The following is a 13,309-nucleotide window of genomic DNA, read 5'->3' on the forward strand; positions in this document are numbered from 1 at the left end:
CAGTGAACTCTGCAGCCAGGTTTTACCTCTGTGGCTGGGTCGTAATTCTTCAAAAAAGATGGATGAGGTCAAAATAAAACACCAGAGTTAAACAATAAATCAATGTATTGTATTGTAAATTGACACAAGGTCAATAATTTCCGTTTGCATGATTTGTCATTTTTCTCTTTTCTCTCTTTCTACCAATGATAAAAGTCTTCAGTCTGGTGCTTTGGTCTCAGCCTGCCCTTTTTTTGGAGGATAATTTTGTTCATAATTAATTTCATTTGTTGCTTCTGATGTTTTGTTTATTTATTTTGGATATTTAAAATGTCTTCCAGTTCCAGTTCAAATGTTCATTAGAATTTATAGTTTATTGATCTTTGATAATGTGTTCTTGGATTATTATGACATCACTTGAAAATGATCTCAAAGCAACGATTTTATTGTTTAACAATTTATTATCAATCAAAATTTGTTATCATGACGGGTCCGTATGTCCACACAGCAGACAAATGTGACTCGAATCAGCTGTTTTTGTCAAAATGTGACCTGAAGTTTAGATAAAGTTTAAATTTGGATCTTTCCACCTCCCAGAAAAACAATAAATGAATTAATTAATTAATTCAAGCACGTATCCGATAGTTTTCAGTAATCAGGAATCATCTCCCGCATGCTCCTTATTTTCCAGTCACAAACTTCCAGGTCATACTTTCATCTCCCTCGTGTTTCTCTCTCTGTATTTCCCTCCATCTTATTGTCAGTCTTTTTGACATTTTTTCATTAAACATCCAACAGATTTTCATTAAAAATCTGCTGGCTCTCTACGTTTGGATCCGTAGCAAACCATGAAAGTCAAAGCGAGACATAGCCGCCTGAAATGCAACCTTGACTGTCCACTTTTCTGCCAAAAAATAAATAAATATTACTTGCAAGAAATGTTAGAAGTGAGACAATATCTTGACGTTTTGCCCTCTTCTACTTGTTTGCAAACCGAGACATAAAGCACAGTCCTGCTCTCGGCCTCAACTCTGAATACACTTTAAGTTTCAAACAGATAAATCCATACTAGTGATCTATTTCTGTTGCGTATGCTGCTGCCTACACAGCAGGACGGTGGCAGGCAGTTATGAGTTTCTGCCCTTTTTCATGAATATACTTTACTTTTGCCAGAAAAACTCACAACTTTGAGTTTATAATTTGCAGAAAATGTTAAAACCACCAGGCTCATTTGAATGCAACCATTTACACCACTGATCCCATAGAAACTGCATTTACATCAGGGGTGTCCAAAGTGCGGCCTGGGGGCCATTTGTGGCCCTTTGACTGATTCTGTACGGCCATCAAATTATACAAATAAAATATTACCAACATCATTTTCTTACACAAGAAAACATAAAGCACAACACAAAGTATTTGTCTTTTCATTACCAAGTTTATCCAGAGATTTTTACTGAAAAGCCGACTTTGCTGAACCCAAATCAGCTTTTATTTTTTTCTAAAACTTGGTTAAATATAACGAGCGTTTTAGAACAAAGTGACCCAAATCTTGTTCTTATTACTGAAAATAAATTTGTTCAATCAATCAAAAAACTAGATGCCTTTATTTTAATTCATCCAGCATAAAAAATCTACTCAGAAAATTTCTAGAAAATGCAAGGAAAATACAAATTTCTAGAAAATTTGCTGGAATTTCTGATTAATATCAGAAATTTTCTAAAAAAAAATAAATAAAAAAAAATCAAGCTTTTTAAATTTCTGAAATTCAAATGTCAAAAATTGAAAAAAAATTCTAGAAAATTAGATTAATCACAAAATTTCAGAATTTTTTTTATGAAATGTACTATTTTTTCTGCCTTTCCATAAAAATCAATTTTAGGTTCTGGATCTATAAATATTGATCTACTTTATTTGCTTAATATTTTTGGCCCACTTGGTAAAAACGTTGGACACCCCTGATTTGCGGATAGATTTATTCAAATTAGTCTGACAAATGAAAAGAGGCACCAGACTTCATGATATACGGTGTTTTCCTGCAGCGCTCGCGGTTCTCTTTACATTTTTATTAGCAGCATAAATCATAAACATGACTTGGGCTTTGACTTTCATTTGCTGTTTACGTCTCACAGAAACCATGTTGCAGCTTTTTCTCTGAAAAACATCAAGTCAGGAAGAAGATGTGAAAATGGATTGAAGGGAAAAACTCACATTTTTCACGTGGAGTTGTCCAAACTCACAACCTGGTGTAATAACTCGGCGACAGCTTCAATCATGTAGACAAATCCCACCTGTGCAAAGACAATGTAAGTTATTAAAGGAAACATGGTTGGAAGCGAAATCCCATCATGTCGATGTACAGTGACCATGTGGAAAACCACAGACTCATAAAACTGTAAAATGAAATCAAACCAGTGCAGAACTGTAACTCCCATCTGTAGATATATTTCCTGAACTTCAAGAAGTTTTTCCTTTAGAGCAGTGGTCCCCAAACTACGGCCCGCGGGCCGGATCTGGCCCGCCTCCACATTTGGTCCGGCCCCCTGAACAATACCAGGAAGCATTCCGATTTTTTTTCATATATTGTATTTTCCGGTTTATATGTAGATTTTTCTTCAACCACCAGGGGGCTCTTTAGCAGGAAGTGTGTCCTGTAAACTGAGGGTGTTTTGTTTTGCATGGCGCATTGCTGCCATCTGTTGGACTTTTAGGGAACTGCTGGACTTTTATGTTATGTAATCAATACAGTTGGTAGGTAGAGCAGATGAACACACGTGTTTGTTATGAACGCCGCATTCCGGTCGAGTTCTTCGAAGCAATGCCTGTAAGTAGCAGTTTATACTTCAAAATGAACCTTTATGTTAACATATGATAAAATAAGTAACTTGTTTATTGAATTAGTTTTGGAAATACCTGCGGGCGATTTGATTATGTGCTACTACGTCATTGCTAACTAGCAGGCTGCTAATATTTCTCAGGTCGTTACATAGCATTGCCGCTCATAGCATTCTGAGGTAGCTGTTGTATCAGTTGTACTTATGTGTGTTACTGAATGTAAAACACTTCTGTAAGCTGCTCTGAGCTCATCCTGAGTTGTTTGTGTTTTGACAGTTTCACTCGATTCTACATGGAAATAAAGGAAGAACTAATTAATCCTGACTGGTGTGAAAGGAGTTTGGCTGATGGTTAGTTTTGGTACAAGACACCATAGCGAGACCATTACAAAGTGAATCATTGGAAGTCAAAAATGGAAATAAAAGAAGAATGCACCCATTAAAACGGAATTAGGTTTTAATAGGGAATTGAAATTTGAGAATGTTGTTGATCAGTTAAATAGCATTGAGGGGAAATGCTATTTAACAGTTTTTTAAAATAATACTGGGATCACTATGAGAATTTGAGGTATAGATATCAGGATTCAGTAGATGGCAGTAGTGCAACAATAATGGATGCAAGCTGCTGTTGAAATCTAAAGAAGAAGGCGCCCATTTTCTTTTAGCACATGCTAGCAGCAGACACGAAGGATCAGCACTTCTACTGTTAAAGTTACCATTCGGAAACTAATCAGTTCAGTTAAATCTAAACTTGGCAACTTTTCTTTTTCAACGTAATAAATGTGATATTCAATTGACCTGTTATGACTCAGATGTTGGCTGTCCGCCCCCCTCTGCTGCTGCTGCATCGCTGTGGAAAACCTGGAGCGGCAGAGAAATCTGCGGTTTATATGTGTATGTTTATTGGTTAAAAAAAAACTTTGGGGTTGTGGTTTATAGTCTGGTGCGGCTCATAGTTAGGAAAATACGGACTATAATACTAACTGGATTTTTTTCTGTGAAGAACCCAGAGAGGGTTATTTGATTGTGCTTTCTGGAAAACAATACATTACAATACAGTACAAGCAATCGTCTCACTTTTTCAGTTACAAACTGACTCTGGCCCCCGACCAGAGAAGGAAAACTTTATGTGGCCCTCACAGGAAAAAGTTTGGGGACCACTGCTTTAGAGGTTTATCTAGTTTTTCTGTTGCAGCTGCAGGTTTTACACAGTGAGTGTAACAAGATCCTTTCCCGATCTCTGATGTCTGCAGATGACAGCATGTTGAGTCTATTATGTGTTACAAACACAGGAAGAGCTGCATGCACTCCATCCCCATTAGCCCATTTGTATTGATTAATGCTGGCATTGTCATCGAGCTTTTTGCTCACACTGGGCACACACACACTCACACACACACACACGCAGACATAAACACACACATAGACATAAACACACGCTGAGAGACTTTCAGCAAAAACAGAAACACAATCTGGGATGAGATCATTTCCCCCTCTGTCTTTTCTCAGATAATTACAACCTTTTTTTTTATTGGTGTTATTCTAAGATTAAACTGTAGAGAGCGTTGAGCTTTTTAAAAACAGACTTCTGTTTCTATATGCATAATCCAGTGCATGTACATTTTTTTTTAAAAAAGTTCTAACCCTGAGACAAAATGACATTTGAAACATTTAATTCATACAGGGAGAAATCTTTACAAATTCACTGCTAAAGAGTCAGATTCTCCAGGAATATTCAAAGATAAAATTTAACGGATTGACGTAATCCATCTCTGCTGGGTTAGAACTCGCTGCAGTCGCTGTCTTAATAATAGGAAATTAAAATCTGTGTTTCACGTCTGTTCTGATTAAATGAAAAATCTGTGGAATGTGCCATTTTTTTTATCAGATTAATAATTGTTAAAGTTTTGTTAGCCTGTTAAATTTTACCTTTGAATGGGGATAACATTCAAACTATCTGCAGATGTGCAGCGCTAACAATTATCTTCATGCAGCCTGCATCCAAAAAGCACTCCTATAAAATAGACTGAAGCATTTTTTAATTCATAATTGGTCAGAGTTTCTAAACACATTTAATCTTTAATTAGTGACCTGTGACTTCTTGTTTCCTAGGGTTAGAAATGGGGCTTAATGGTTACCAGAAAATGGTTATTTGTCAAAACATGCTCATATCTGCAGCTGGAGATTTGATTAAAATGTTTAAAAACAGGTTGAATTGTAACAAACAGTGCTGGACTGCAAGACAAGACAGTCAAGGTGAGAAGGACAGTAAGGTGAGTAATAAGTCTTTAAAGCTCACTGTTGGGAATTTTTTCACTAAGGTTTTCTTTCACAAGCACTTTAAGGTTTTTGTACACATCTTTTCCAATAAATTCTACAAAAAAAAAAAGCAAAACCCATTTTTTTGTTTGCGTATATCAGAGAACTAGTCAGTTGGAGAACATTTAGCTTCAACTTTAATCTTTTCCTTGCAAAGATGACTCTCAGCTTTCCTTTTCAATTTATTTTTATTTTTTGACAGAAAAAGTCTGACATCTTCCAGTCTAAAGCTGCAGAACCAGGCCCACAGGCAGTAGCTGTTAAACCACTTCGGAGGTGTTTCCTGCAGACGGAGAATCCCATCCTAGCGGATGTTTAGTGCAGCAAACCTGCAGCCGAGCAGAGCTGGGGGTTTTCCTGACAGCAGCTGTCATGTTAAGACAATTCCATTACAGAGCAAGTGTTTCTTTATTTGTCTCACCTGCTGTGTGTGTGTGTGTGTGCGTGCGTGCGTGCATGTGTGTGTGTGTGTGTGTGCGTGTGTGTGTGTGTAAGCAGCAGCAATCTGTGCTTTCACCTGCATGTTTTCAGTGTGAATCCCCACATTAGTATTGACGCATTCTGAAACATCTGTGCAAAACTGCCAAGGTCGTCGTTTGATGGATGACGTTGCTTAAACTCATCCCACACACGAAATGAGAACCTTGTTAAGTCGGTGTGTGTCTGCGCCTGGTTTCAGAGTGAAAGGCTGTTTTGTTGGGGCAAAAGGGAAACATTTCTGCTCTGATTCAATTACCACTGCAAACTGAGTTGGAAGGGGCAACAAGAGGCGAGAGGACATCATGGTCTGCTTCACACAGATTGACTTCTGAAATTTACTCCAACCACCTTGATTCCTCGTTTTTTCCCCTCTAAGTCCTAAAAGCATTCATCACATCCTCAAACACACAAAGTAAGTTCAAGTTCAGGTTTATTTGTTTAGGACATTTCAGCAACAAGGCAGTTCAGAGAGCTCTGCATCACAAAACCGTCATCAGACAGTTGTGAAACATACAATAAGCATCACATTTTGTCAAGTTCCATCATCAATATTCAGCAAATATATTGATCAATGTTCCATTTACTAATAACCAAAGGCAACTCTAAACAGGTGGGTTTACAGAAATTTAGTTTTGCAGTTTTCTGGAAGTTTGTTCCAGATTTGTGGTGCATAGAAGCTGAATGCTGCTTCTCCATGTTTCATGCAGAGCAGAACCAGAAGACCTGAGAGGTCTGTAAGGTTGCTATGACAACAGTAGAAGCGATGTGCTCTATCTTCCTGGTTTTAGTCAGAACGCCAGCAGCAGCATTCTGGATCTGATTGATTTTGACTAAAGATAAACGCATGGATGAGTTTCTCTAGATCTCGCTGAGACATTTGTCCTTTAATCCTGGAGATGTTCTTCAGGTGACAGAAGGCCGACTTTGTAACTGTCTTAATGTGGCTTTGAAGGTTCAGGTCAGAATCCATCACTACTCCCAGGTTTCGGACCTGATCGCTGGTTTTCAGTTGTAATAACTGAACCTGTGATTCTAGATCATTCCTCTTTAGGTCCAAAGATAATAACTTCAGTTTTGTTTCTGTTGAGCTGGAGAAAAATATGACACATCCGCACATTGATCTGCTCTGAGCATCTGTTCAGTGGTTGGATGGGTTCACATCATGATGTAGAGCTGTGTATCATCTGCGTAGCTATGGTAGCTAATCTTATTTCCTGTTATAAATGGAGCTAGAGGGAGCATAGATATTGAATAAGAGGGGACTGAACCTTGGAGTTCCCCACATGTGACTTCTGTCTGAGAATAAAGAATAAAGGTCCCTATTCTTTATGTAAGATTTGGACCAGTTGAGTACCAAAGTCTTTCGCAGCTCTCCAGTCGCTTCAATAATAATCAGAACTCATCGCTGCCAAAATCAGCTGGAAGCAAATTGCCCTTCAGTGATTCTTTTCCACTATTTGATATTGTTTTTGATAATGTACTAATGATGAAGGTTTTAGACTCTTCATTATTTAGGATTATCCAAGTGTCATGCATAATTTCAATCCTGATTAGTCTGGCCAGTGGGGGCATTGTTTGATTAGATCCTACCTGATTAGATTAGGCCTGAATCCTTTAAGTGTCTCTCTATTTACACTTAAGACACCGTCTGAATTTTAATTCAGGCCACCCTCCTAAATAAGAGCTTTATGTAGGAGTTCCTCTCTTCACTCAGTCTTATTATCTCTGATATGACGTCCCGGCAAATTGTGATGTACAGGCGTAATGATATCTGAGTGCAGACCCATGGTGTGTGTAATTGAAACACCGCGAAACCTTGACAATGCCCTCATCCCTCTGGTGCCAGATGTGCCATTTATGCAAGAGCAGCCCTTCCCTCGAACATTTCTTACCCTGCTGGGCGCTGGTGCACTTAGGATAATCAGCTGCTGGATTTCCGCCTGCAGTTTCCACCGGCAAACCTTCAGCAAGTCTGCAACTCTTTGATTTTCTCTAAACAATGCCACAACATTCAGAATATTATGATCTACAGATATACATAGCTCTGGAAAAAATTAAGAGCCCCATTGAAAACCACCTGGTTATTCCACCAAATATTGATTTCTGAACTCTTCCTGAGTTAAAACATTAGTGTTGTTGTTTATAAATGAATGTAAACTTGTTTTCTTTGGATTATTTGAGGTCTGAAAGCTCTGCACCTTTCATTATTTTGACCATTTCTCATTTTCTGCAAATAAATACAACATTTTTACTTGGAATTTCAGAGACATGCTGTCAGTCCATAAAATAAAATAACAACGTTCATTTAACTCAAACATATACTTATAAAAAGTAAAATCGGAGATCAATGAAAAACTGATCAATTAAAGCCTCTTAATTTTTGTATATCATGTTTTTTTAATCTTAGATTTTTAGTTTTGAAATATTTTTCGACTGTGATGTCCTGCTTTAGCAGTGATTTCTCCAAGAGACACCGAATGCCTTCAGATTATAACTCTGCCACAAACACACAATCATAATTATTATATTTTTAATATGATTTTTTTTCTTTTCAATATTTTCAGTCAGTTAGCTGAGACTATCGGACCTGTGTGTATGCTACTGAGGCTACAGTACCAAAGGGGTGTGGCTTACAAACAAAGGGGCGTGGCTTAGAGATTCACTTTGCTTAAGATGTGCTGACTGAACTATGAAGCCACACTCATGCAGGTTTTTTTTTTATTTTTAATTTTGGTTCCCAACATGTTTTTATCTGCAGATCAAGACATTTCTCAGACCAGACGGACTCTGTAACGTGATGCGGCGCCTCATCTCTGTGCGCATCACATCAGGGTCAAAATACTGGCTTCAGCATCTTATTGTGTGTCCACTTTTTTATTCACATTTCAATAAAAGGGCACATTTATTGGATCCATTGATTGAATGACTTATTCTCTAACTCTTCCACTGAGGCTGATTGCTGTGGAAAATCCAACCAGGGGTCAAAGCCCTAAACATAAAAACCCCAGGACACTAAAACCTCATCTCCATGTGGAGGCGATGTGAGATCCCACACAAAAAGACGTTGAGAGAAATGAAATGCTGACTAGTTCATGATGATGGGAAATACTGGGACTCTTTCCTGACTCCAACTCTTTGCTCCACTACATGCAGACAGAAGGAGAGTCCAGGCTCTGATTATTTAGCTCTTCTTGAAAAGGATAATTTTTTTTTTCTTTTTCAGTTTTGAAGACTTATAATAAGTTAAAATCTTAAGAGAAAAAAACATTTGGAGAAATGTCCAAGATGCTCAGAACAAACTTCTGCCATAAAAACAACTCATTGCTTTATTTGCAGTTTTAGGAAGTGCTAAAATTTGTATTTTTACATTTTGTCTCATATTCAGACAGTTGTTGACATCGTCATTAAGCCAAAGCACAACAAACCCAGTGGGAAGCTCCAGTGTTGCCAAGCCTCCTACTTGTTATGCTTATGATGACTCTGAGTTACTTATTAAGCTTTTGAGACTTAACTCAAGGCTTTATGCGAGTTTCTCTCAGCACCTTAAGTCATTTCCTGGTTCAGACCACATCAACAACACTCAGTTTGTACTTTTCATGCTGCACCAGAGTGATATTGCTTTATTTTGAAATATTCTGTGATGATTTCAAGCAGCGCAGTTGGATTAAAATGTGAAAGAAAGCAGCAGTTTGTTGTCAGTGTTCCTTGAAGTCTAACAAATATGTTAGGATAAATTTTTTCTTCTCACTAACAGGTTTTTGAACTTTGTACTGTTTGTGCCTATATTTACCGTTTCTCATCGCCTCAGCATATGGAGTGCTGAAATCACTGGCTCTTTATTTGTCTCGTTTCTGCATACGAGACAAATAAAGACAGAAAATGTCACACTGGGTAACCGTCTCAATCATATAAAAATGAATGATAATGCTCAGAGCATGAAAGAAGGTTTATTTGCATGTTTTAAATAAAATGTTAATAAAAACTATGTGAAAACACGACTTGACCACCTGCTGATGAGGCTTTAGAGTACTTTATTTTGGCATCCTTTTCAATAATTGTTTTTTAAAATTAGATTTAAATAATCCTAGATTCAGATAAATAAATGAGTTGGGCTGCAGAAAGGTAGGCAGAGAGAGCAAACTGACAGTTAAATCGGCAAACAAAATGTCCTCGTTGCTGTTTGAGGCCTTGTCACCACGTTCATTTCTGCCATCATTTGCACCGTGTACCCACAGTAGTTTTTATTACTGTGGGTACTAAAACTACCCACAGTGTTCCTGCTTGCTCACATTTAGTGAAATGTGGCTGAAAATTGATGAAGTCAGAGTTTGGAAATGCAGAAAACCCAAATCACAGTATGTTTTTTACTTTTACTTTTGTTGGAAAACAAAAACATACAGGATTTACATCCAGTACTTCCAGTGCTGCTTCCTGAAAACAGCACAAAATGTTCAACATTTCAGTAGAAATACAGCATTTCTTTGAGAAAACCTTGTTTCCTGAGAAACTCCATTTTTATTCTGAAAAAACTCCCACTACTTGGTTTAGTTGTTAAATCCAGTAATAAACCTAAATCATTATTTCTTATCAATATTCTGCAATCAGCAGTGTACTGGAACATTTAAAGACAGATACAAAATGATGTGGCTTTGACTGTGACTGAAGTGAAATAAAGCTCCTTATTCTGGCAGATTTTAACTGCACAGCATTCTGGGAAATGTAGGCAGATTAAAGACCGTCTGCTCCACTTTTCACAGTCAACTAAGTAACTAACTCACTTACTCTTTGGTTGCTAACCATCTTTTCTTTTCTTTTTTTTGTCAATGTGCCTGAAAAGCCAAATTTTTGTCTGAACATCCATTTGAATCAGAAATGGCTCCAATAGTTTTTCCCCTATCATGGTAATCTACATTTTCCCTTCTTAGAGCTTCACTTGTTCGTTGAACTTTTCTATGTATTGATTTGTTGAGAAAAGGTCTATAAAATTAGATTACCCTAAGACAGAAATGTGGTTTAAGTTCTGGCAAAGAAGCTGGACTCAATCCCAAATGACAAGCTAAGAGCCGTGTCTTTGTAAGACAGTCAGGGCCCTTCAGCGCTAAATAATAATAATAAAAAAAGATTGAAGTGAATGTATTGCATTTGCATAGTGGAGTATGGAGGCTAACATCCTTCAAGATGCTGCAGATCTTCTATAAGTCTGTTGTTGAGAGTTTAGTCTCTTCGTCTGTTGGGGCAGCAGCATCAGAGCCAGGGACCTAAAAAAAGCTCAACAGCCTGATAAAGAAGACTGGTTCTGTTCTGGTTCTGGTTCTGTTCTGGGGATGACTGTGGAACCTCTGGAGATGATAACACAAATAATAATTCTTCATAAAATTTTTAAAAATATAAAAAAAAAGCCTGACCATCCTTTTCATGAGACTGTCTCAGGAAAACAGTGTCTTCAGTCAGAGGCTTCTTCAGATTCACTGTAACACAGACTGCTACAGGAGATCTTTCCTGCCAACAGTCATCACCGTCTACAAAAACTCTTTGAAGAATCTGGATTATTATGAGCTACAAGGTCATTTAATTTCCCTTCGGGATCAATAACGTATTTTTGAATTTTAAAATCTCAACAGTACAGATGAGGGACACTTTCTAAAACTCATAATGAATCTTTATTGCGAAACAAACGATGGTAACTAGTTTGCTCTATGCTGCCGTTCTGGGTGGTGGTAGGAAACGGCTACCTGTCATCTCCTGGCTGGTGCTTTGGAAAACGTTTGCTAAATCCATTCCCTGTGCGTACGTGTGTTGGCAGGGCACGGCTCGAAGCTTTCTCCGACAACAGCGGGAAGCTGCAGCTCTCCCTGCAGGAGATCATAGAATGGCTGACAGCCAAGGACGAGGAGCTATCGGAGCAGCTGCCCATAGGAGGCGACGTTGGGGCCGTCCAGCACCAGAGAGAGTTCCACCAGGTGAAGTAATACCTTTTTAATTCATTCACAGGGTGGACTATTTGTTACTCTGTCAAAGCTAAAAATGTGTGACAGAGGTGACAAGAAGTGACCTGTTTTAGATTCTTGCATGTGGATGCATATAGGAGGAATATGGCTAAAGATTGATGACAAATTTATCTGCTATTTTCTGTCTGAGAAAAAGTTCAGACCGCTTTTTGGTAACTTCTGTAAACTTTTCTTCCATGTGACAGTTAACTCAGTCATTTCAAAATTCAGCAAAATATCTGGGCTTTCATTTCTTTAGCAGGTTTCTTATCGACAACCACAAAGTGTGCTTTGAGTTTAGAGATACAGAAACACGTTTCTGGCAGCTTGTGCAGATATCAAAGATATCGATTAGTTCCTTTAATGTCCAGTTTCAGTCAATACCAGATAGATGGCTGAAACGTTTTTCCTGCTTTCAGTTGACAGTGAAACCGATGATCAACTTGGCTCTGTTAGAGATATTAGTTAAATGTTACAGTGTAAAGATCAGAAGAACTAAAAATGCTTTAGAAATGTGCATTTTCCAATGATTTTTAATTATAAAATCATCTACATTTAATTGCTTTTCATTATTAATACACATCAACCCCCATACACACAACACATAAAAACAAACGTTTTATTTACTAAATGTTATTTAGACACTCCATGTGCTGTTTCATTATTATGAGAATTAAATGAGAATTAGCACAAATCCTGTAAAATGTACTGAATATGTTCAAAAAGCAGATAAGTCATGTAATGTTGAACTGTTTTCATTTGTCTGTTAACATATCTGAACGGTTTTGTGCTTAAGGTTTAGCATGAACTTGTGTCTATAAAGTTTTTCAAATGTCCGATAAGAGCAACGATCGTCATCCTTATGCCTTTGTTCACAAATTATTGTTCACTTGACAAAAAGTTCAATATAAAAACATCCTGCACCAAATGGAAACAAATAATTTGGTTTCAAAAATGAGTTATACAAAGTCTTAACAGCAGAGATGCTTATAGTGATTTTGTTAAAACAATCACTGCTCAGCATTTAATTTGTCCACACTGAGTACATGCTATCAAAAGCAGAAGCTGTTTTATTTGCTGCTGCAGTAAAACATGAATTTACTTAATGTTCTTTGCATAGTTTTACTATGACGCAGATACATTTCTGTTTTTATCCCAAACTGTGACCTGGAGGAACTGAGTTACAGTCATATTTTTGCTAAGCATCCCACTAATTTAAAGGTAAACAAGATTTTTTATTAACGCTAAACAGAACAAGGATTACGAATTGTTTCTTTGGCTGCAGTGTTTGCTAAGCTTCAGCGGTGTTGAGTGGATGAGATCGGCAGCAGCAGTTTCAATGTTTTATTATTGTCTGTCCTGTCGGCCTTTAGGGAAAGTCTTTAAGTGTTGTTGACAAAAATGACAGCTCCGCCTGTCAGATAATTGCTCTGTGGCTCAATGAGCTGGACTTTAAATCTCTTTGAGCTTGACAAACTCAAAGACAAACACCTTATGGATCAGTTTGTTTGTCTGGCCAATAGATAAATCCACCACAGATACAAAGATCATAGTTTGAGACGGATTACTGCTTGTTAGAATATTCTGCAGAATCTCAGGCTTCAGGATGGGTTGGTGTGAGTTTCTGCCTCTTTCTGTGCTCAGGTGTGTGTACGCTCTTTTGTGGTTTATTGTTTTTGTTCAGCTGCATGTTTTATAGCTGAATACTTTAGA

General features: G+C 37.6%; 1 protein-coding gene across 3 annotated transcripts in view; it reads left to right on the plus strand.

Annotated features, from left to right (window-relative positions):
• The window catches only part of drp2 (dystrophin related protein 2), a 119,258-nt gene that overhangs the window by 20,728 nt on the left and 85,221 nt on the right, over positions 1-13,309 (plus strand). For all 3 annotated transcript variants that reach the window (XM_081611750.1, XM_081611748.1, XM_008420714.3), the window contains exon 3: positions 11,413-11,569. In XM_081611750.1, the coding sequence (XP_081467876.1) occupies positions 11,413-11,569 (157 nt within the window). The remainder of the gene's footprint in view (positions 1-11,412; positions 11,570-13,309) is intronic.

This window comes from Poecilia reticulata, chromosome 10 (assembly GCF_904066995.2).
Source record: "Poecilia reticulata chromosome 10, P_reticulata-male-v2, whole genome shotgun sequence".
NCBI lineage: Eukaryota > Metazoa > Chordata > Actinopteri > Cyprinodontiformes > Poeciliidae > Poecilia > Poecilia reticulata.